A 26,003-nucleotide genomic window follows, 5' to 3' on the forward strand; every position below is an offset into this window, starting at 1 on the left:
ACATTAGATACAATCGATTCTACCATCATAGATAAATATTTAGTATTAGGGTGTTAGACACTTAGCTAAATAGGACAGAAGTTAGCCAATGTTATAGATTGGCTTAGAGTGTCCGGGAGAGTTTCAGGAGGATTCCAATATCAAAACTAATACTTATTTCCTTTTCAGATTGGGAGGGGGGAAGGAAAATACTGCTTGCATATAAAAGAACATAAAGACTGCTCCCAAAAACTTTGATGAGTGAGGAAGTATAATTTTTATTAAAAGTATTAAAATCAATTGTGCTGATTCCAGTGCAGGGAAGATACAGCAGAGGTATGTAGGCACATTTATACTGTGTTGTCTTTGTAACAGTGGAAATTAGGAATTTTTGATATCACTAAAATATCTGGAGCCATTTAACCTTTCAGAATATGTGAAAGTTGGTACCTCTTTAGGAGACATCCCTCCATCTGCCCGTCCATCCACCCAACAACTATTGAATGAGTGCGACTGTGCACCTGTTCATTTCATGCAGAGCCGCCCCTGAGCTTCGGTATGGCTGTTTAAAGTTTGCAGCTTGAGATCATCTTCCACACTTCTCCTCTCTCATCAACCTTCCTTTGAGTGAAGGGGACAGAATTGTAAATCATGATGAGAGGAGAAGTGAAGAACTTTCCACTTACATCTGAAAGTTATTGTCATTAAACTATGGCTTATGTGACCATTCATGAAATGGTTCAGCGTATATAAGCTGTACACACATGCGGAGGCTCCCTTAATTGAATAATGGACTCGAGCTATGTGAAAAATTAGCTTGATTTCACACTTACATGTATAGATAAGAATATAGAGGATAAGTAAGTGATCTTGTTTTGAAGACATTTCACATTTCTCTATTACACTCCATTACCTCGAGTTGTATCTCCTATAGATAGTCTAAACAAGCCTTTCATGTACTTAAGTAAAGTAGTGTTTTTCAAACAGTGAGTTCCCAGAGCTCCATTTGGGTGTGCTCAGTAATGTGATTGGGAAGGAAAAAACCTGCTAATCAGTCAGAGCCTGCCAAAACCTTGACTGAGAGCCCACTGGAAGGAAAGCATGGTACGATTTTGCCAGAGAATTTTAATAGAGCTCCTGAGTATTTAAAAATTAAGTATTAATATGAGACATATCTCTTCTCCTATTGAAATGCATCCATTTGGGGAATGATTGAAAACACATTTTTCTTATCATTCTGAGACTTAAAGCACATGGGGTTGAGGGGTGTTTTTTCATGATTTTAGAGCTGTCGAGCCCTGGTGATTCTCACAGAGCTCGTATGTCTGCGAACTTATCATAAAACTTCCTTTCTTAGAATTTGTCTAGTAAATATGTCCCTAAGCTTTTAGAAGAAGGGGGTGTGACTTTAAAGTTAAATGGCATGGCTAGGTTTGGACTTTGGGTCCAATATTAGGCAAGCAAGCAGCTGTTCAATTCAAGAAATATTTGTTAAAAATTATGATGGCAACCATGGTCCATGCACTTAACAGCCACTTAGGAAGTGAGAAAAGTCATCGTATCTAGTCTATGATGTAGCATATCTAAAAAATAGAAATAATTATCATTGAGCTGAATTTGTCTATACTCCAGGCCTCTAGGCATGTATGACAGAACCTCTGTAAGCTGACTGCCCAAGGGATTACAGCAAACTGATTAACATATGGAGGTAATGACTGTAAGGAGCTTCCATTGAGATGAGTGCTCCATGACCCGTGGATGTTAAGGCAGTGGTCAGTGTAAGGAGGTTACATAAAAGGTGGTCACCTATGGAGGTTCTACTGAATTTCTCTTGAATGATACAACCCTAAAGTAAATCCTGACTTAACTACAGGATTTTTAATCCTGCTATAAGAGAATTACCCAATGTTCCAAAAGGTTCTGTACTTTTACAGCCATTTTATTTATTTGTTTTTACTTTTTTAATTTGTTACTCTTATTTTCCCTTTAATTTCACAGTAAGCTAGTCTAACTAGATATTTAGTTATTTTAGCAATCAGGCACAACAATGAAGAGTAGCGTTCATACGATTTCTATCAAGATTTTAACTCTCTGCATATCTTTATGTTCCCTAGAGTCAACGTCTTCAGTTATTGCAAATTAAAAATTTTAAAAGTCAGCCAGGTGCAGTGGCTCACTCCTGTAATTCTAGCAGTCTGGGAGGTCGAGGTGGGTGGATTGCTTGAGCTCAGAAATTCGAGACCATCCTGAACAATAGTGAGACCCTGTTTCTACTAAAAATAAAAAACTGAGGCAAGAGGACTGCTTGAGCCCAAGAGTCTGAGGTTGCTGTGAGCTATAATGCCATAGCATTCTACCAGCAGTGACAAAGACCTCTGTCTCAAAACAAAAACAAAAATAAACAAAAAAAATTTCAAAGTCATAATACTGGATTAAATATTAGTTAGTAAAATGAACTTTTGTTCCAATTTTATAACACAGAGGTAAAAGCATTTTCCTTTTTCCTTTTCTGCTTTGTGACCAAAAATTTATTTTTCATATATATCAAGGATTATATTTAAATATTTTACTTTTAAATTCATATATATGCAAATATTCCAAAATCAATATACATACATAATGCATCAAATTTTGGGAAGTGGATATTTTAAAAGCTCAAGTAGACATCTTCTCTAAAATCTTTAAAAACATAATGAGCTGTGTCCTGCTCCAAAAAGCCAAAAACTTTTGTTTGACCCTAAATGCCTTCTAGCTTTATTCTGAGTCAGTCATTTGTGGGAGGAGCCCGAATATAATACTACAGGGCAAGAAAGGAAATTTTCAGTGAGTATCTCCTGTCATTGGTAATTAATTTAACCTTTATAAACCCGTCTCATCATTTTTAAAGTCAGGATAATTGTGTCTTATTTTACCATGTTAGGGAAAGAATTAATTTACATGCTCAATATAAAAGCAAACAGCATGGTGTTGGGGACACAGTTGACACATTAAATTTTAGTTCCTTTTGTCTCTCCTGAAGATTCAATTAAACCCACATTTATTACATGCTATCTATAAACAATTTTTTTCAGAAAAATCTCTTAAATACAGTGCTCTAGCATTTTTGACAGTTGACAATTATCCCAGAAACTATTTTTGCCTCATTTTTCTGACCTCTAAAATGGGATCATAACATTTACCTGATGGGCTTGTAGTACACCATAAATATATACAACTTGTATTTGTAAATTCTCTAGCTCAAAGTTACCAGAAGAGTGGATTTTGAATGCTCTCACCACAAAGAAATAACCATTATGTGAGGTAATAAAAATGTTAATGGGCCTGATTTGTTCATTCCCCAATGTATACGTATATTAAAACACCACATTTTATATCACAAATGTATAGTTATTATTTGTCAATCAAGTTAAAAAGAGGACATGATGTAAATATACATATGAATACTATGTATTACATGTCCTATAAATGGCATATATATGTATATGCATATACTTATACTTAGTATACTTATTCTTATAAATGCTGAAAAATTATAGTTGTTTTCTTTTCATTCCTTAAAAAGCTTATAACGCATTAAAGTTATATGATTAAGAATTCCTCAGAAGTGTTAGCTAGAAATGTAGCCTTTCCCCAAGTATTTGTTAGATGTAGAAACTGTTAAGTCCATCTTTGCATAGAGTATTGTTGTTTAGTCTTACAGTACTTTTCTGCTATGGCATTTGATGCTGTGAGATTTAAGCTCAGTATAAGTTACAAACACATTTTCTGAAATAATTCTCCAAATTTTTCTCTTCTTTTTCTAAATAGACAATAGTAGCATCTTGGGCAAACAGTCATTGCAAACTGAATTACATCTATTTTGTAAGGCTTCTGGGTAGCACATTTATTTTTGTCTAACCTTTGTCTGCAAACATTTGGTCACATTTATTCTTAGAAACATTACCCACTAAAGAAATATTGCCCTCAGTGTTATCACAGTGTCAAAGCTTAGCTGATTGCTTCATGTTTTGGCAATTCAAAATTGCCAAAATTAAATAGTTACCGGAATTAAATAGTTTACACTGATAATAGCATAGAAACAAAGTTTGGAATTCTTTGAGGGAGAATAATTGGGTACTGTGACTATCGAACAGTCACTGGTCATGTATGTACAATGGTAGTTAAAACATCATCATACGTTGAACATATACACAGTAAACGTATTATTTTATTGAGAATTTAATTACTAACAAAGTATGCAAAAGAAAGAAGAGAAAAAAAGAAAATAGTATTTAGGCCCATCATAAAATTACACAGACTCATTGTGTCACTAGTCAAATCAGCTTGGAGCACATTTTGCTATACTAAGATATGATCCATAAATTTATTGGTTCATTCAAAATATAGTAATAACTTTTCTGTTTCAGATTCTCTTCTAAGGGGAAGAGAATCGTAGCACCTTGAGTAACATTCAAAATGGTAGTATTGTTTGTTTGGAAAAAGAAGAGTAAAATTTGGAGAATTACTTCAGAAAATGTGTTTATAAGTTATACTGGGCTTAAATGTATCTCACAGCATCAAATGTCATAGCAGAAAAGTACTGGAAAACTAAACAAAAACACGCCCTTTATGCAAAGATGGACTTACAGTTCCTAAATGTTTATCCATTTTATTTAACAAATACTTGAGAAGCTTCTATAATGTGCCAAATGTTATTCAGACCACTAGAAAGAATAAAAGATGTATTTAAAGCTGGTCCAGTGGCTCACACCTGTAATCTTAGCACTCTGGGAGGCCAATGCAGGTGCATTGCTTGAGCTCACAAGTTTGAGACCAGCCTAAGCAAGAGAGAGATTCCTTCTTTCTAGAAAAAAGAAAAAAAAACAAAAAACAAACAAACAAAAAAACTAACCAGTGTTATGGCTGGCGCCTATAGTCCCAGCTACTCAGAAGGTTCAGGCAAGAGGATTGCTTGAGCCTAAGAGGTTGAGTTTGCTGTGAGCTGTGATGCCATGGCACTCTTCCAAGGATGACAAAGACTCTTCTGTCAAAAGAAAGAAAAGAAAGAAAGAAAGAGAGAAAGAGAGAAAGAGAGAGAGGGAGAGAGGGAGGGAGGGAGGGAGGGAGGAAGGAAGGAAGGAAAGAACGAAGGAAGGAAGGAAGGAAGGAAGGAAGGAAGGAAGGAAGGAAGGAAGGAAGGAAAGAAAGAAAAGAAAGAAAGAGAAAGACAGGGAGGAAGGAAGAAAGAAAAGGAAAGAAAGATATATTTTAGTCTAAGGCTTTAAGGAATGTAGAGTTTGGAAAGAAGAGGAAGAGGTAAACAATTATTTCCCAGAAGTCTTTGCTGGAGGGGACCCCAGTATAGCTAAGCCCCCACAAAGCACACAGGAGGAATATGAAAATTATGGCAGGGACAGAACAACGGACTCCAGTATCTATAGAGGCTTCTTGGGGATTTTATTGAAAACTTATCCAGACTCTAACTTCTTAATTTTATATGTGTTAAATTAGTCCATATGATAGTAGTAAGAAGGAGCTACTATGTTCAGAATCGTCTCATAACCTTTATAGAGAACTTGTGAATCTGGGCAAGGTTATATAACTGGTAACCAGTGCCCGAGAATTAAAACAAAAGCAAGTTGGCTCTACTGGAGAGATGGCAGTTTAGTCTTCAAAATGAAGTAGAGGATGCACACAACTGTGTATTAGCTAAGTGAGTGCAAGCAGCATGTGTATTAGCTATGAGTCACGAGAGCATGGAAGGAGGGCAGAATGCATAGATCCACAGCCAATCTTAGAGTCAGGGCAAGAGAGTGGAAGATAAGGTTAACTGGGGGAGATCAAGGAAGCAACATTGGTTCCCTTAAAGCAACAAGTAGTCATTGTCAATATGTAAGGACAATGGTGACATTTACATTTTAGAAAAATTGCCCTGGTAAAAATTTAGGAAGAATGTACTGAAAAGTTGAGAAGCCTGGAAACAGGGAAACCGGATAGGTACTTTTTGATAGTATTATAATATTAGCAAATATGTAGCATGAGCCAGTCTTCTAAGTCCTTTGGGTATATTAACTCACTTAATTCTGATAACAACCTTATAATATAAGTACTATTATTAACCTTATTTGAAAGATACGGAAACCAAACACCAAGAGGTAAATAGTTTTTAAATATCATCCTCCTAGCAAGTGAGCAGCTAAGATTTGAACCCAGAAAGTCAATTCTAGAGATGGGATATTACCCTCTATACTACGTTGTGAAGGGAAGGTAGAATTGATAGTTTTCATCAAATTCTTAAAGTGATCTTTTGGGGAAAAAATAATAAGATTAAGAATACACAGAGGCCAATGGAAATATGAAGTGGAAGAAATGTATAAAAATAACAAATTTAGAATCAATAAGAAATAAAGACTTTTTAGTAAAATAAAATAAAACTTTCAAATGTCTGGGTTAAATACATTAGGAAGTGTTGATGAATTCTTTAAAATCAGCAAGATGGGAGAAGTAGGTTTAAGGGGGAAGGACAATGAATTTGGTTTTGGACACTTTAAGGTGGCGGTGGGACAGTGTCAGTAGGCAGAGAAATAGAGAAATTGCAACCACATAGATTGGAGGAGACAGGTGGTGAAATCACTGAAGGTCCATGTGAAGCAATGACTCTTAACTGTCTGGAGGTCACAGATCCATTAGAAAATCTGCTGCAAATTTGCTCTCTCCCCTTCTCACTCCCACCAACTCCACAGAGCAGGGATGCAGGCACACGTTTGTATACCATTTCAGAGAAGTTACACAGTAAGGTGATGAGTCCATTCATTAAATGGAGTAATGAGTGTAAAGTTAATGACAGAAAATTCATGTTCTTTAAGAGGCAGAATGTAAAAAGAGGAGACCAAAAGAAACATGTAGAATTGGGGAGGAGGGGCAAACAGTGAGCAGTGTTATAAAAGAGAGAAAAGACTGTTGTGAAAGGGATTCTTTTCAGTGGTGAGGAACTATAGCTGTCAAGTAAAAGGAACAATGAATTTTGGAACATGGATATGCCCTTCAATGGGCAGAGCTTTAGTGAATCACATGATTCACAGGTTTAATCAAACATGTTGAAGAGGAAAATGAATAAGATAAATAAAACCAGAAATCTTTATATACTTACCTTCAAGAAACTTGATAACCATTTTAGGTAGGGAGGCACATAGGGCAGAGAATGCTTAAAAATGTACACACACACAAAAATGAATATATTTATGTACTTAGTTTTCTAATAAGAAGTACAAACTTCAACTCATAGGAGCTTTTTGCAAAGTTCATTTTTGAAAACTACTTCCCATCATCTGAAAGGCATATGGCAGCCCAGATTTTTAAGGGATCTATATTATTGGGACTCAAGTGTCTTTCCCAGGGGCTGACGGCAGTGATACGGAACATTTGATCATTATTCGGGGGCTTCTGGCCTCCTTCAAAGGGGAAATGAGGCATTTGCTTCCTTCTCAGTGCCGAAGAGTCATTTGGCTCTGTTCTCAGAGTAATTCTACCATCTGAAAGGAATTTACCTCCCGTGCTGTGTCTATGGAGTTTGTGAAGTAAATCATGCCGTGGAGGGATGAGATAGCTTGAACTGCAAGTCCCTCGAGTTTCAGAATGACTCTAAAAACATCGCACGAGATGGGAGGAAATTAAAACTGCTTGAATGTCACTCATATAAACATTGATAAAAATAGAAATATCATTTTCATTGACTGGGGAAAATACTTGGTTTCTCATTGACTTCTTGTAAGGCACAATTCAACGTTAGGTAAAAGGAGAAAGAAAAATACAGGAAGTCATCCGCTGAACACTGTGGTGAAGACTCGTTCCCGTTTAATGAAGGAAATGCTTTATCTTGACAGAAAATTATATGTCAAACATTTACAATTTCCTTAAAACGAACCACCCTATCTAGCACTTCCTTTCATAAAACCCAACAGCTTAAGGCAAAAGTGACTGTTTATTTTCGGAAATGGTATATTTCTCCTTTTTGATGGAGCTGTTATCTGCTTTTGAACAGTCGTAATTTCTGTTAAAAAAAATTGTGTGAATCGTGGACAGCCAAACTAATGATAACAAAATCAAAAATAATACAGTCCTTGACCTCTCCCATGAACTATTTCTAAACCACATTTTTGGGGGGAGATTTGAAATTTTGTGGTTAATTCCGTCTTGGAATTACAGTTTCAACTTCAGAAACAAGATGAACTAGTTGAAAGGGATATCTCCTGGTTCCAGCTGGGCCTAGAAGTTAGCAGCGGGAGAGGCCACAAAAAAGAGTGTCTTATTGATGTTCCAACAATTCTACGAACAAACCCCAGCTCTTCTTCTCTTCTGTGTTCATGGATTGGTTGGCTAGGGTGAAGAAGTGCACATAGTCTGAATAGATTTTCAACGAGGTCATTTCCTGGACTCACCCACACTCAAGTCAATACAACAGCTATTTTACAAATCCAGGAACAAAAATGGAACAATCAGCATCAGTTACGGTTAAGCTATGGTACTTTACACGGAGCCAAATGATACCTATAATTACTCGGAGAAAAAGTCACAAAGCACATTTTATTAACATCTTTCAGTATATATGAATCACATCAACCATAGAATGAAAATATTGTGAAATTTCTTACACCCTAAGGAGGGAGGAAAAGGTAAAACTTGAGAAATGTTACAACTGTCCATGTAGTTTTAAATGCATACAAATACTTATCTTTAGCATAAGATTTTTCAAAATGTCAGTTGCAAAGAACCTGTAAAACTAGTCATCCAAAACACTTTTAGCCTCCTATGGGAGCTCATAATTTATCATCAAGCAAAGAGTACCAACATCATAGCTAATTTTAAGTATACTGGAGTCCTAGTTTGAGTGTCACTTTTGGAGTGAGGTTCCCTCCGATAAAGAGTCAATTAATATGTGATCTACCAAGGATGAGTCACCTTTATAGTGGATTTATAAAGAAGTCAAATTATTATCTAATGTCAATGTAGTTGAACCTCTTTTGTGTATTTTTCATGTTTTTACATACACCATATTATTTTTAGCTGTCAATACTCTGTTTTCACCACCAGAGTTCTTTTACAATACGTACATTGAGATGGTTTCTCTCCAGCACCATGAAGCAGCTGTGAGGTATGCAATGAAAAGGGCAGGGCATGATGGTTCAGAAGGAACAGACAGTATATGACATTTGAGTTCTAGTCCTAGCTCTGCTGCCAGGCACCACACACCTTAGAGTTTGCCTGGTGTCCTAGATAAACCCACACACTTTATGATTCATATCAACAATTCTGTGTTATCTTTTGGTTTTGTATCACTTCTCATGACTGTGGAAGCCAAAGTAACCGGGCTGTGAGTCTATACCTAAAATTAACAGGGGGAGGTCCTGAGTCAGTCTAACTTTCAGGGTATGGACACGATGACATTCAGTGTGGCTGTCAGGAACCTCTTACTTCCTGATCCTCCGTTAGGTTTTGAATTTGTGGGCCGCCACTGCTTCCCATGTCTCTGTGAGTCCCCACCTCCTGGACAGTTCTACTGCCAGGGACTCACTTCTATCCTCAGGTCAACATTTTTTATTCTTTCTTGTCATTTCTTTGTCCATGTCGGCTGAGATAAGAATTGCTGGGGAATCTGCCACAGGTGACTCTGGAATTCTATTGGGGTTTGACTTTACTCCACAGCCCAGTAAGAAGTAGTTAAGATTTTCAGCTGCATAGTCAGAGAGTTCTCCTGTTTGGCGAAGTTAGATAGCATTTCTGACCTTCAGTTTCCTCATATCAAACAATAGCAACTCCACCTTAGAAAACTCTTAGGAGGATTCAATGAAATGAAGCCTATAAAACATACTTGACACTCAAAATTCAGATTTTAACACAAAGTAAGTGTTCAGTTAAGTCTGGCTACTTTTATTATGGTCATGATTATTATAATTCCACCAAGAAAATGATAGTACAGATGTCATAGGTTATCTATAAAATATGTACATATAAAGAATTTAAATGGGAGTAAAATAGCTCTTTTTTCAATATTTTTTAATTAAAGTAATAATGCAGTAGATAAATGATATTCAAGCATTCACTTATACCAGGGCTGGAGGGACTTTAGAGAAAATGAATAGAAGATGGTTCTAGCTCCTTAACTAAAGACATTCAGAGTATTAAGGATTAGAATATATGTGTTTGTTATCCTGTGACACACATATAAAACCGTATGTAATTGTCATTTTTTTAGGTTAAAAATAGTCATGCTGAGATATCAGTCAGCCCACAGATATATAGGTTTGTTTGCACGTGTATTCTATTCAGAAAAAATACCAACCCTGAAATTTTCCACTTATAATAAGTAAAAAACTTGTGTATAGTTGTGTAGCTACACATATTTGTTTATTGATTTATAAACTCATTGGTAAATCTCCCTCACCCCTAAACTCCCCCACAAAATATTGACACTTAGGCTTCCTAGAAATATTTTAAGCTCTTAACACCCTCAAAATACAAGTTATTACCTTCTTCCACTCATAAACATCTCTTCAAATAAATTAGGATTCTGGGGACAATTTGCAAAATGGCCACACACCTGACTGAAACACACAGCATCTAATCAATCATTTGTTTATTTGCACCTTGTTAGATGTGCTGGGTTTTTTTATTTTTTACTCATTCATAAGCTCAGTTAATTTTAGCAACCTGTTGTGTTAAAGCAGATTTAAGGTCAATGTCTAGTGCTATGATCTCCCTAAGGATGATAGTCCAAAGAGTCCCATAAAAACCATCCTTGAACAAATAACACAGGCATTCTAATGTTTGCTAAATACTGGAAAGACATGAACGATTAGCTACAGGTACAAAGTTTAAATAGAATGCTACAGTTACATATTAGGAAATGGATCGGAGCAAGGGCTTAGGCTTTTTATACATGGTATTGTCTGTAGTAGTAAGGCTAATTGGCTTTTATGTTCTCTGCTAGGGTTACTGAGAGTTGGAATTACTAATTCCACATTCCAGGAAGTTTTCTCTTGAAGGTTCATCTGAATTGAAGTGACCCGCTACCTCAGCTTTCATGGGTCCTTCCCTGAAGTCCATCTGGTGGTGAATGTACCATCTGGATTGAAATTTGTCGGACAAATGAAGAGAGAGCAGGATAAAGTTGGCAGCTGCTGGCATTGGGGTGTCAGGTTGCTTGTTGACTAAAGGTTGGCTGGTGAAAGACAGGCACACACCTGCTTAGGTTCCCATTCTCTCCCTTTAGATGTCGAAGATTTAGTTGTACAGATAAGGCTAAATGAAAAGAATGAATAATGATTCCTTCCTAGGACTTTCTAGATTTATTTGCTGATATTGGTGTGGGTGAAGTCTTTGAACCGACATACCCGGCTGTTAAAATATAGCTCAGATAAGCTTTTCTACATGTTTTGTTCTTTCAAGTGTGAGCTCTTCTAGGCAGCCGTCCCTGAGTCCCCCTGGCAGATGGGGAAGGTTCTCTTGAATGCTCCCAATGCTCTTGATCCACACCTTTAAGATAACAATTGCCTATGATCTCTCTATTTGGTGCTGTATTTAAACTGGTAACCTTATAGCCCCAGTAGCTGTGGCCAGCCATCTTGTGACAGGGAAGAGAGCCAAGAATAAGTGGATTAAGAAAAGGATAAACCAATTCCTGGTCACATTACATAAAACCTGACCATACCTTACCTAAAGTTCTACCCTGGATTATTAAATCACATGATCAAAAAAATTAGCTTTTTTTAAAGTCACCTTGAATTGACTTTCCCCTATCATGGAGGATACAAATTATGGTAGATGCTAATCATGGTTATGGCTATCATGAGCTGTCATGGAAAATCTGTTAATATAATAGTTCTTTCTCCCATAAGAATGTGATTACATTAAGGACATGTTTGGCTGTTCTTATGTCTGTGTCTCCATTGCCTAGGAGTATATGATCTGCCAATATTTTTTGAATTAATTAATGTAGGATGAGTTGAACTAAGAGAAGGCAGCAGTAGGGACTACCCAACAGATAAGTAGAAATAGGGATCTGGAGGTTAAGAGGAAAAAAAAAAAAAACATGCTACTAAAATGCTTATTTATTTTAAAAATCTTAAAAAGTTTGAAGGCATGATAGATAGTTTGCAAAAGGAACAGAGGTATAAGGAATAGAGAGCCAAGAATGCCATCTTAGTGAATATCTACATGGTAAGTGAGAAGAGAAAGAAACCAATAAGGAGAAAAGAGAAGAGACAATTAAATAAGTTGAAAAGGGATCAAGAGAAGTCAACACAGAAGGTGAGGAGAAAGAGAGGCAATATTGAGTAATTTGCAATATTTAGTAAATTCGTTGTTGATATTATCTTTCTGTATTTTAAAATATTTCCTATGTGTCCAGTTGTTCAATATCTAAGCATGACATTGAACTTTGGAACTCTCCAGCATTTCACAAAGAAAATAGTCAAGCAAAAATTATAAGGTTGAAAGCCCTACCACAACCGTGATGGAATATATATATCATATATAATTTTATCTAAAATAATCTTCATATAATCTTAACTATTCAGGTAAAGTTTATAATGTACAGCAAGATTAGATTATCTGTTTCTTTCACACTTAAACAGCAATGGTCTAACTTAATTTAGTCAATGAATGAAATAGGCCCATTAACCCACTTGGCAAAGAGAGGATCGTATAAGTTACATGATCCTGATAGAACCAATAAACTGTCACTACCCTGGATCCATTCAGTGCCAATGTCTGACGTAAGGGTGAAAGAGAGCAGCAGCAACCTTTCCATAGACTGGACAGGCTGGCCTTCTGCATTCTGCTGCTGTCCCTTCCATAGGAAGAAATAACAATATGGTGTGGCTATTAACCATGTTGTCACTACCAGCACAAAATAATATTTCGTGAGTACTAACTTGAGTACTTACTATTCTTCATTCACTCTACTATGAGCTATCTAATTCACATACCAGCCTCAGAAATATGTATAACTACCTGACTTTATAGATTAAAAAAACAGAAAATCCTTGAAGGTCAATCTACCCTTATAAGGAAACCCTCTTCAAACCACATCTATAAAGGTAAGCTGTGCACAAAGCTTCCTAAATTGATTGAAAACGCTCTAATACTGTTGAATGTGTCCTGAATCAAACTTTTAACCATAATCCTTATTAACAGGGAATCAATATAAACAATCTAATCTTTCTGAAAAGAATGACTTCTCTTTCTTTCCTGAATAGAAATGTATTTCAGTTTTTCAAAAATTCAAATTAAATTACAAGGAAATGAAATAATGGCTAAGTCATGGAAGAAGCCCAAGTGCAGAGTATAAATGTCTTAACACAATAATTAAGAAAGTATGGGGAAGGCTATGTGAACCAGTTGGTTGTAAGTATTTCAAATTGTATATAAAACCATCACTTTGTACCCCATAATGCATTAATGTACACAGCTATGATTTAATAAAAAAAAAAAAAGAAATACACATGTCAGACATGTTGCCCTAACACAAAAATTTCATAATATAACCACAATACTATGCCTTTTTATGAGAGAATCCTTAAACCATTTTCCCAGGTATACAATTCATATTCATGGTTTGGAAAACATATTTGCACAGTTAGTTTCCACAGAAATAAGATAATGCCCAATTTTTCCCTTTTCTGTTATTGAAAATGTGTGCAAATAGCTTCCCTTTTCCCACATAGGACCTCTTCACCCACATCTTCCTGAAGGGGAAAAGCAGAGGGAGGGGAGGTGGCAGGGGAGAGAGGCAGGAATGTGTTCTCTTTACATACCTAACGAGGGAGGGCAGGAAGTGGTACAAGCAAGAGAAGAATTTTCTCCTTAGATAGATGACTTTCTCACTTTCTCACCCAAAAAAGAAAAACGGGTTTTCCATTGGGTTCCTGTTGACCGCATCTTCCTGTGTTTTTCTTCCTCTCAAGGGATCATAAACTTTAGTTGGTATTTCTTTACATCTTTTTTATTTTGTGTCCAATTACATGATTTTCTACTTTTCCACAGATGAACAGATCCAGTATTTAGAATTTAGGAATCCTGTTTGTTTCACTTTTTAAAAATAGCAGCTCATGTCCATGCAATTAAAAAGAGCAAATGCCAAGAAGCTGCATTGATACTTTTGAAAACGATACCTTTAGATAACCTATTGATATGTCCATATTTAATGTTATTGATTATGGATTTTGATAGGCATTTTGTAAGCATTTTAAACTGGTTTTGGTGTACATTTGTAGTTCTTCACTATCATATGAACCTGTAGGATTCTAATTAGTTTATTTATTCCAAGTTGATACAGTAATTGTATTTGGATATAATTATTAATGCAACTAATTAAAACCACTAGTGCAAACATGCACTATATGGAAAATCATGATGTTATTAAATTCTTTTAAATTATTTTTTTGTTATGGCAACGTATCAGATAATAAATATCTCACTTTCTAAAAACATAGTTTAGTATCTTTGAAAGTTTGAAACATTTATATTGAGACACTAATTCTTTCTACAAAGATTAGACTGCTTATTGCTTGTAAGTTAGTGAATATCATGGAACTAAAATTTAAGTCTGGCTAGTAGTTTTGGACTTTCAGAGTTTTTAAAATGAATGTAAAATCATTAATTGTCTTTGATATTTTTTGTTACGAAAGATCATTATAACCCAATGTGATTAAAGGCAGATACTTAGTAAGTAACAGGAAATTTTAAAGGCGAGATTATAAACTTTTTTTTTTTTTTGAGACAGAGCCTTCTCTGTCTCCCTGGTTTGAGAGCCATCACATCATCATAGCTCACACCAATCTCAAACTCTTGGCTTCAAGTAATCCTTTTGCCTCAGGCTCCTGAGAAGCTGGGACTACAGACTCCTGCCAATTTTTCAATTTTTAATAGAGACAGGGTTTCACTCCTGCTCTGGCTGGTCTCGAACTCCTGAGGTCAAGCAGTCCACCCTTGTAGGCCTCCCAAAGTGCTACGATTACAGGCATGAGTCTCTCCACTTGACTAAGATTATAAAATATTCTTACTCTTAATGTCTAGGAAAACCAATTACTTAATGAAACTGATTGCTAAAATAATATAATATATAGTAGAAAATAGTGAATCATAAATATTTTATAAAGATAACATATGTCTTTAGCTAAGAATGATTAAATAGAGTCATTTGTATTTTATTTCATAGTAAGAACTTAATAATAATAGAGAAAGCTCAGTGGGTAAAATAAGGTTCTTCTCAGTAGGGACTATCTCTAAATTTCTTCTCTTCCTTTGACGTCTAGTTTTTACTGTAACTTGTCCCCTAATATAGCTTAACATAAAAGTGTTATTCGTTTGCTATTTTATTTGTACATCATCTTCCTGGTGGCTTAACTTCGGGGTATTAAATAAAAAGACAAAATTCAGTTACATTTTCTTTCTAGGTAGAATTGGGTGGTAACTCAATTTTCCAAATCTAGTTATTTAGAAGGTTGCTTTTTATTTTGGTTTTTTTTTTTTTTTTTGTAAAAGTCTATGAGCTTTTTAGTCTAAAAGCCAAAGAAAAACAACATTACCTCCTTTTAGTGTTTTAAGCTTCCGTCCTGCATTTCTGTGTTTAAATTTATCTTCATCTTTTCCTTGTCCAAAAAGTATTTTAGCATTTTTTTTTTAAACTTTCCTGTGAAATGTAGGTAAGAGTGTTTTAGAAATGTTGCCAGAAACATTGACATAATTGTTAACATTTGGCGGTATTACGTGAACAGATCATTTGTTCCTTGACAAAAATATGAATTAAGAAATTAAGTAAAAATACAAATATTCAGTGAGAAATTGCTCTAAGGCTTTTTCCATCAGTTGTGTAATTTGGTAAAGCTACCTCAGACTCTAGTATTGTCTCTATGACTGACTTTTCAGTACATGCAGTGCTGACATTTGTGTGGAGGAAATGGTCACATGCTTAGCAATGCTCAGGGTCCGTGGGGTGCTGATGGTGCTGATATTCACATATTGCATTCTTTTTTTTTTTTTTGCAGTTTTACTAAAGGGAGGAAAAAGAGAGGAAGAGAAACCATTTAGAGACTGTGCAGATGTATATCAAGCTGGTTTTAATAAAAGTGGAATCTACACTATTTATATTAATAATATGCCAGAACCCAAAAAGGTAAAACCAGAAGTGTTTGTTTACGAGATGCAAACCAGATCCTAGTTGAATTGCTGGATAATCAGATTGATTTGTGAGCTTGTTAAACTGGAAATATTTATATGCCTGAGCTCTTTTCTCCCGGAGACACTCTGTTTCCCAGGTCCATAAAGGATGAAAACCCCATCGTACAGACATCCCCCAAGCCCTATAACCTTTTATTTTGCACAAATTTCTCTTGTTTATTCTCTGCTATTCCTGGGATGACCCATTGCTCCTAAGTGTTTACCTTGTACAGATTATGTATCAAGGTCACATCTACCTTGATTGTACAGAGAAGAGGTAAGAGCTGTTTTCCAAAGTCCCAGGGACCCACAGGGCATTTACAGTCCAAATACTGTGGGGAAGGAGCTGAGCATATACAGGTATTTGTAGAATCACTGCTCCAGTTAAGGTGAGAAAAACATTTCCTATCTTAGTTCATGCTCTTGAAAGGATTTGCTTTTCATATTTACATAAAAGAGTGGGTTAGAAGATCAGATCATCAGTATGTTGAGCAGGACCCAAAGTAAACTTCGAGGTAAGCAAACACTATCTTCCTGCTGTCACATGTCTTTTGTGTATTTTCTCTTTCTTTATTTATTTGTTAAATCATTCATTCACATACAATTAAGTGGATGCCATCCATTTGTCAGTTACTGGCCAGGGACGTGAATATTAAGCAGGCAGTTCCCAGTGTAGTGATGAAGACAGACAAATCCACAGATAGTTACACATTACTGGAGAAGTGTAGTGATAGGAACAGTCTGCTTGAAACAAGGTATGTAGGAAAACAGTCCAAGTAAGTGGGATGAGAGGCAAGAGCCTTGCTCTTCAATATATAAAAGCTTTAGCTGGATGCCTAAGGTCCCAAGAGGACCACACACCCTTCCAGGATGGAACCATCTTCCTCCCCTCACTGTTCCACCTAAATTAACCGTTCATGTTTCCATTTTCTCTGAGTTCTGTGCAAATGTTCACAGAAGGCTTTCTCTGATTCCCTCAAGCAATTTTGCCTACATTCTTCACTACTAGAGTTCTAAAAGGTGGGGGCTATAACTTTTACCACAACATAGTTTCTGGCACATAGTAGGTCCTCAACAAATATATACTTGAATGAATAGATGAATGAATCAATGAATGACTTGCTGGTGATGATATCAGCACTTCTGTGTGGTGTGTAGTAGGTCTAACTTACACACTCATCCTGAGTGTCAGTCTCCCCTGATGCAAAGGAACCCAATCTTGGAGGCCATTTTGCCAGATGTCTTATAATTGCCCGTACAGGGAGTCCAGACTCTCATCCAGATCCCATCTGATTCTATTTTCCTTTCTACAGCTGTTCTCTCTCCTAATTTCAATAAGGACTAGTGGTTTAAGTTAGCTCAATGTTTATTCCGCTTCGGAGGGAAAAAATTTTCTTCACCAAAGAGGCCCTCATGGTTGTCTGCAGCTGGGAAAAGGGTTGGTGGAGTAAGCACCGGAGGGAGGAGAGGTGGCTGGCACCAGCAGGGAAGTTGGGTTGCACCTGTTGGTTCTTTTGGGCTTCTGTGAAAGATTTCATAGAATCAAGTGCCCCATGACTTAAAAAACAAAATACAAAAACTGCAAAGATACAATGGCCAGTCTGGAAGGGAGAAGAGGGTAACTAAGGCAGGGAGGAGTCTTTTAGATATCCCGAAATCATACCTGAGTCCAATTCCAATCCTATGCACATGCCATGCACATAACACACCCATGCACACCACACATTCACCGTATGCACAACATAGAAAGTGTGTGAAAACTGCACTCCAGCTGGAGCTCAGACAGTGTACACTCTGTAATTTACCATCAGTACTGTTAGAGACCTACCAGACCTCTCATTATGGTCTGGCCTACTATAGCTTATAACTTGACAGGAAAGGTAAAGTTAACTAAAAATACAAAGTGACCTTCCTTTTAGACTCCTAATGATTCTACAATATATGTGAATAGAAAAACAAAATAATTTCCAAAGTTTTCAGATCGAGACTATCTACACTTTTAGAATTCATCTCACTTCGTAGCCAAAATTTATAGCCTGGCTCTTGTGGAAGGGGACGGGATAGCAGAAATAAAGTTTTGATCAATCCATGAACTTTGATTTATATATAACCACAACTCAATCGCAGTTCAAAACATTTTCAGATATAAATGGCACATAGGCTATTTGCAGAAACACCGCTCCTATTAAGGTGGAGAAAAATGTCCTGTCTCAATTCCTAATCTGGACTAGATTTGCCCTTCGTGTTTATGTAAAACAGAGTTAAAGGAGCCGCTTCCCTAGTTCAGGGGCTGGCTCCTGGGTTGGTTTCATCAGGAAGGCAAGATTTAAGCTTAAAAAATGATGGATTTTGCATATTATGGGGATTTAGAATTGTTCTGGAATAAATAAAATCTGAAATATTAAATCCATAAATGTCAAATATCTACTAGATTAAACTCTGAGATTTGGGTCTAAGATAAAATAATAGCCTGAGCAGGGTAGCAGTCAAATCAGTACTTAACCTTTAAGGAGCTAATTCTGTTTCTGCAGAAAGAACCCCATGGCTTTTCTGACATTATCTAGTCAGAGCCCTCCTTTGATTTAGTTTTCTTGGAATAGCAGCAGAACGTGGTGAGAAGGGGAGATAACTGAGCTGAAGAAAGGAAGACTTTGCCCTTCTGGGCTTAGGTGTCCATTCTTATTCTATTCTTTTCACTTTATGATCGTGGACCTTCCCACCCTCCCACAAGTACCATTCTGTAACGCAGACAGACACTTCAGACTGACATACAGATACTTGTTTAAATGCCTTATTATAATCACATAGTGTAGCATTAATAAGAACAAATATTGCATCAATTTTCTCAGAGTAATTTAGAAGCTGATTAATACAGTAGTTCCAATATATTCAGCCTTCACAATTTACCTGGTCCTCTCCTGAGGATGTTACACACACACATACACACACACGGAGAGTACTTTATACACACACACGTACACATATTTGTACTTACTCATTTACTCTTTTGAACAACCCTATGAGATAGGTTCTCCCATTATCCTTATTTAATTTATTTATTCATTTATTTTTATTTATACAGAGTCTCACTTTGTCACCTTGGGTAGAGTGCTGTGACATCATAGCTCACAGCATCCTCAAACTCTTGGGCTCGAGTGATTTTCTTGCCTCTACCTGAGTAGCTGGGACTACAGGCACCCGCCACAACCCAGCTATTTTTTTTTACAGACCAGGGTCTTGCTCTTGCTCAGGCTGGTCTGAAACAATCCTCCCACCTTGGCCTCCCAGAGTGGTAGGATTATGGGCGTAAGCCACTGCACCCAGCCCTATTTGTCCTTATTTTAGAAAAACAACTTATCCAAATCAAATTGTTAATTGAACACTGACTTTGAAACCAAGGAATCTGGCTGTAGACTACACCCTCTTAACCAGAGAGCTAAGGAAATCATTGTTTTATTACTGATGATTAAAGTAGCAGCATTCATAATTTTTGAATAGGAACCTATTACCTCACGTGACAGGTGAGTGACACAATGATTTATTATTAGAAAATTAGGTAAATTAATTTGTGTTCTCATCATAAGCAGTCTCACTCCCACCATCCAATGATCTTAGCTTCTTCTATTTGGATATGTCATTGGTATTCTGCCAATTCTATAAAGAGTGGTAAGAAATTCATATTTATGACTTCCACCCTTCCAAGTAGGCTGTGCTTTGTACTTACACAGTTTGGTGCTACCCTTGGAAGTGCTTAGCAAACATTTTTCTCATAGTAATCCAGAAGCTCTGGCAAGGGTAAGAAACTAAAGGTGACTTATATAAAAACAGGTTATATTTTTTAAAAAAAGGTATATAAAACCTATATTAAAAAATGGTGAGAGATGCATGGTATAGCATGGATGGTACAGACCAATCAATTGAATTGGGCTATTTAAGCAAGTTGCAAAACCTATTAACAGAAGTTGTTCATCTCTGAGTCAGAGAGTTGCAAGTATAACAGAATTGCCTTACAGGGATGGCTTTGACTGACATTGTTCTATGCCAGAAAACAAAAAAGTCTGCAAAAGTTAGAAAAGTGTTATATTTTCAAATGTGGAAGCCAATGGTGGTTTTCTAGTACACTTTAATTTTCCGAGCAGAAAGGAAATGAGAATTAGGTCAGTTATACATTTAGTTTTCGCCTTTCTATTCCTCTCTGAATTGTCTTCAAGGCATCGGAGTGGGGAACAGGATTGTTCCTTTCCTGTCCCATGTTTCCCAAACCAAATGCTCTAGATTCAGCTTCATTTCATCCACAAAACGCTAAATAATAACTCTGCTTGTTGTAACATACTAAAAATGTGTTTTAGAATTTAAAATTCCCCTAATTCTTGGTAAAGAACTATAACAAATGGGGTGAGCCTTTTTTCATTTAAGTTTATGGAAAAATAATTAACATCCATAAGTCTAATCATTCCAGCTTGTATGGCCCATGAAAGCATAAAAACTATGTGAATCAAATTTCCCCTTTTTGTTTGGGTTTAAACCTCTGTATTATGTTAAAAGGTGTTTAATGCTTGAAAGCTTTGACCTTGCCTGGGCTAGGAGCCAGTTTAGTCTTTTCTTGGCTAGAGTTAAGCCCAAGTCATATGATCAATAAATGCAACAGGCATAATAAATGTAGCGGGGCCTTGTCCACAGGAAGGCCACTGCCAGATATCACAGACCACACAATACTGGCAAATTAACGTTTTAAGCCTTTGATGTTTCAAATCTTTCTGAAACCTACCATCTATTTTCTTGACCTTCCTCCATCTGTTAAGTAAATACATTTTCTTCTGAACAGAAATAACAGTTTTCGGTTTTACTTTGTCTTTGCTAGAACGAATCTAACTTCTTAAATATGTATATATTTATGTATATCCTACTATATATAAGATACGTAATATATCTATAGCAAAGTAGCATGTTTTCAACATTATGAACTAGAAGTTAATAATCACAATCAGAAGGATAGTTTATTGAGCTGCTGCATATTTTGGTTTTCTATATTCTCATAATTACAAAAATTATATGCATTGTTATATAACTATAATATATTTAAAATTACATTACATGCATATAGTATATAATACATAATAGAAACACATGTGATCTCATCAGTAAAATACATCTAAGAGATGAGAATAATGACAATGCCTAGTAAGTGCCAAACACCATTCTAAAAACTCTATATGCATTGACTCATTTAATCCTCACAAAATATCTAAGAGGCACAGGAGAGAGCAGAGTGGGATTAGAGGCCAGGCCATGTCGCACTCATGTTTATGCCCTGAAACAAGGTGTCATTCATCTCTACTGTGCATGTATCCCATAAATGGCAGTGGTTATCAATGCTGCTATTGGGTCTTCATAAGAACTGTGGAGTGTACATCCAATGCCTTCATGTCACTGTACCGCAGCTTCCAACCCTGTAATCTGCCTGAGGGATTCCTACCTCCCCATGGAGCTCTGGCTTGCTCTCTCTGTGCCTTTAAAAGAGGCACTCTCAGCACATCTTTGCATTTACAAGTCACTAGATGTCTCTATATAAAAGGAAAATTGGCTCTTAAAAATGTGGGAGTGACTTTAAAACTAAGTGCATAGAATTTTAACAACGTAATGGTAATTTAAAAAAAAACTATACGGCATAGTTTCCCCTACACACTCTAGGTAAATGTACTAATCCCTGCCTTTGAGTATGTAAATGAACTTCGTAGTTTTACAAATATAATTTGAACCACTTTCAAGCAATCATTGTCCATGAGGAGATAAAAGTCTGGGGAAAATCATTCTGGAATAACTGGTCAGGAAGAGTAAAATTTAATTGAGAAACTAGTAACATTATTTTCTCCTAGCAAAATGTTTCCGTAATCTTTTCACTTCTCCTTATTCTGATTAAAAGTTATGGGTAAAGCTACCCTTTGACCACTTCTCTTAAGTCACCACCTATGCCCTTTTGAAATTGTGCCATCTGAGGAATGCTTCATTCTCTCTCACCAGCACTACTAATGGCTCCTGCATTCAAATTTAAGTATATATTTTCTTAGTTATTATTTATCTTTAATTTTTTGAAACATTTAAGTTGATCACTTCCCCAACCCAAAATGAATCCCCAGCTTTCCTTGCATTTTATGAATGAAGTTTTCCTATTCTGTCTTTCCTTATTTCATCTCTATATATTTGGCGAATACTCATTTAGTCCTTGCTAAAGGCTAGTCACTGCTCTAGGTACCGGGGACAGCCGCAAATAAAAAGAAATCCTTGGGTATTTCACCAAAGCCCATCTTGGGGGAACCCATTCTCCTACACATACAGAACTGAGATGGGAGATAGTTCAGTGTTTTCTTGGCTGGAGTTAAATAATTTATACATCTTCATGCTATCAACTACTCCTTCCAAACAGATTCCTTTTAATGATCTTGAATTAGGAAGACATAGGGTTTACATCCTGAATCTAGTTCAAATCCTAGATCAGGACTTAATGTTTTGTGTCATCATTAGTTAAGTTACTGAACTACTTTAAACCTTAGGGTCTTGTTTTTGCTTTTTCTTTTGCAACTGCAAAGTAGAAATAATAATCCTACCTACTTCCTACACAGGATTGTTGTGAGATTAAGTTCGAGATTTCATGTAAAGTATTTTAATCATACAGCATTTAACAAGTGTGTAGTTGTCTGTTCCTTTCTTATCCCTTTATTCTTTTACCCATATTTTTATCCTTGGTTTACCTATAGTATACCATCTCTGACTGCTCAATAAACTCCCCGTTTTGGTTATCTGTGCCACCTGACAGTCTAGGTATCCAAAACTATGGTCCTTTTCTTCTCTTGCATTAATTCTCTCTCTTAAATTTCTCATTTAGATCATTGTCTCTATAATTTTTCAGGTCAGTGGAGTTGCAACTTATGAATTCCTTCTCCTTAATCTTATGAGAGCACTCACTATTGAAACTTGGAGGGTGTTCGAGTACATTATCCATATTTTGTTATCATATTGTTCCCAGTTATACAATAGAATTGATTTCCAAGGATGCTTTTTGAGTGAAAAACTAAGCAAACAAATGCATTAAAATTAAAGCAGCTGAAAGACTAGATAGAGGTTATATTGAGAACAAAGAGCAGGTGCAATAGAGTGAAAGTATTAGCGGTATGAGAACGCTGGAGCAGGGCAGGGCATTCAAATATCTAATCCTGGAGATCAATAATTCCTAAAGCTTCTGAAGACTTAGAAAACAGGGGACTATTGTCAAATCAGAGTAGAGCCCTTGGAAGAGCAGTTGGCTATTTCATTTGCCCACGAATAGGCGAGTATATCTTAGTTCCTTTCATTCTGAGGAGGAAGATGGAAGTTTGTCACTGGAGTAACAGTTTTTGCCATTGCTTTCATACCCTTAGCTGTTTATGACCCAAATGCAATGCCTCAGGAAAAATACTTGAGGTTTGCCCTTAATCAGAGCTGAGCTCTGTGCCCACACGGCTCACCCACTGCTGTTGTATCCTACCCACACCATTAGCCAGCCTTCAACTTGCCTGAGTGTTCAGTCGCTGCAGGAATAGCATTCCTCATAGTCTGCCCTTGAATAATCCAGCTGCCACATTCATGCTACATCAATTACAGCTATTGCTCTGCCATGATAATCCCATTATAGGTATGTTCCTCATTCTAGGTGGACTCTGGGGGAAATGAGTCAATTTCTAAATAAATACTCTTGTATTTAGTATCATTAAAATAACCAAGAGTCGTTAAAGAGATTTGGATAACTTTTCCACATGTGAAAGAAATACTTGTCCAGTCAGAAGGGATATGCTGTATCACGTTCTCCTGTTATTGTTCATGAGGAAAATACAAGCAAATAATGTGTTCTCCATATGCCGAGTACCAAAGGTGGCCCCTAATGTAATACTGAACCACCAGAAATAATTATCATAGGATGTAGGCATACAGAAGTTAATATGCAATGAAATATGCAATAGTTAAATATATATGATACTTTAACAATTATTTTTCTAGAAACTTGTTCTTGTTATATTGCAGTTTTAATTACAAATTTAAAAGATCTGAGTTTTGTGTGTTGGCTATAAAATGGTCTATAATTTTGAAATCTTCAATAGAATTTTAAAAATTTTGAACATAAACAAGCGCCTATTTCAATTTAAAAGAAAGACATGTTTAAATGTTTTATAGCGTGAGACTAAGAATTAATTTTTAGCTAAATGATTAAAATTTCTGTAAGTAACTTATGTGCTGTTGGTGGAATTTAATCAGAAATAACTCAAACATGAATCACAGGAGGAAATAACGAATCATATGTCCAAATTAGCATTTTTCAATTGAGTAATTTTTTTTTAATCTACAGTCATATCCACCCTATTTCTATTTTTGAAACGTATCTGACTTTATTTTCCGTTTGTCAGGTATTTTGTAACATGGATCTTAACGGGGGAGGCTGGACTGTAATACAACATCGTGAAGATGGCAGTTTGGATTTCCAAAGAGGCTGGAAAGAATATAAAATGGTAAGATGGAAGAATTTACCGTGGTTTTGATGTTTGATCATGAGGTGATCTTTACCATACTACATGATAAACCTCTGCATTTTTAGGGTTTTTTTTTAGGTACTTTTAAAAAGTACCTCAAAAAAATGATACATTAGTTGCCTTGTTTTCATTAGACACAAAATACTCATAAATCATTTTTCAATAAATGATTTCCACGTGTGCATAAGAAAGAAAAATACATTACTGAAATTATTTGGTGAACTCTTGTCTGTCTTTATTCCTAGCTGAATGATGGTGGGGGAAGCTAGAACTCAGACCTAGACTAGGTACATGACCCAGGACACGAGAGTTCTGCAGAGCTCTGTGGAACAGAGTAGCCGATAGCGTTGACCTCACTCATGTGGCTGGCAGGTGACTGGGAACTCCTCCATGTGGCCTTTCCCTGTGGCTGGGCAGGGCTTCTCCCAGAGTCTTTAGACATCTTCTGTTGCAATTAGCATCCCTCAACCACAGCACAAAAGTAGTAGCTGATTCAGGCCTTTAAAAGTCTCATTAGACCCCAAAATGGTACAGTGCTGTTTCTGCTGAATTCTGTTGATTATAATTGATCGCAGGACAAGCTCAGATTCAAAGCAAGAGGAGTACACAAAAATATGAAATGTAAGACATGGTTTACTGGGGTCACCAAAATGACAGTAGACATTACTATTGTCACCATTCATGATAGCTAGGTTTGTCAAGGTTTAATATGTGCCAGCCCTATGTTTAAATTCTTATCTAATTTTTCATACAACCCAATTCACTAATCCTATTCCAATTTTGAGAGGAAAATGAAATTAAGGAGATCAGCTCATCCACATAATACAGTAGATGGTCAAAATCATCCATAATCCAATGAGCACATAGTCAATGTCTCCAATCTTAACTATAACACCTGCTCACAAAACATTGGTCACAGTAATGGAGCAGGATCTTTATGGATTGATTCTCATTCTTTTACTTCTAAAACTTCTAGATAATTCTTGTCTTGGCATTTTGACAAATTTCTCTCGCAGAAGCTAAAGAAAAAGGTGATAAAAGTGCTCTACCAGCCTCAGTTCTGTTTTGATATTCTCGTAGACAATGTGTAAAAACTGTGGTTGGTTGTCATCAGTTTACTCAATTGGTTCATAGTTGGTCAAACGACACAAGCAAAGATTTCTAATAAATGGACAGAGGTCTGTAGTGATGTCATTGTGTCTACTACAGATAATTGAACACTCTGAAAGAGTATTAAAAAAAATTTGGAGTTGTTCGAAGCAGAAATCT

At 36.2% G+C, this 26,003-nt stretch overlaps 1 protein-coding gene across 2 annotated transcripts in view; it reads left to right on the forward strand.

Moving 5' to 3' along the window:
- Positions 1-26,003, forward strand: part of ANGPT1 (angiopoietin 1) — a 238,118-nt gene that overhangs the window by 168,200 nt on the left and 43,915 nt on the right. For both annotated transcript variants that reach the window (XM_012809867.2, XM_012809862.2), the window contains exons 5-6: positions 16,005-16,132; positions 24,612-24,713. In XM_012809867.2, the coding sequence (XP_012665321.1) occupies positions 16,005-16,132; positions 24,612-24,713 (230 nt within the window). The remainder of the gene's footprint in view (positions 1-16,004; positions 16,133-24,611; positions 24,714-26,003) is intronic.

Source organism: Otolemur garnettii, unplaced genomic scaffold, assembly GCF_000181295.1.
Source record: "Otolemur garnettii isolate 467f Iridium unplaced genomic scaffold, OtoGar3 scaffold00004, whole genome shotgun sequence".
Classification (NCBI taxonomy): domain Eukaryota; kingdom Metazoa; phylum Chordata; class Mammalia; order Primates; family Galagidae; genus Otolemur; species Otolemur garnettii.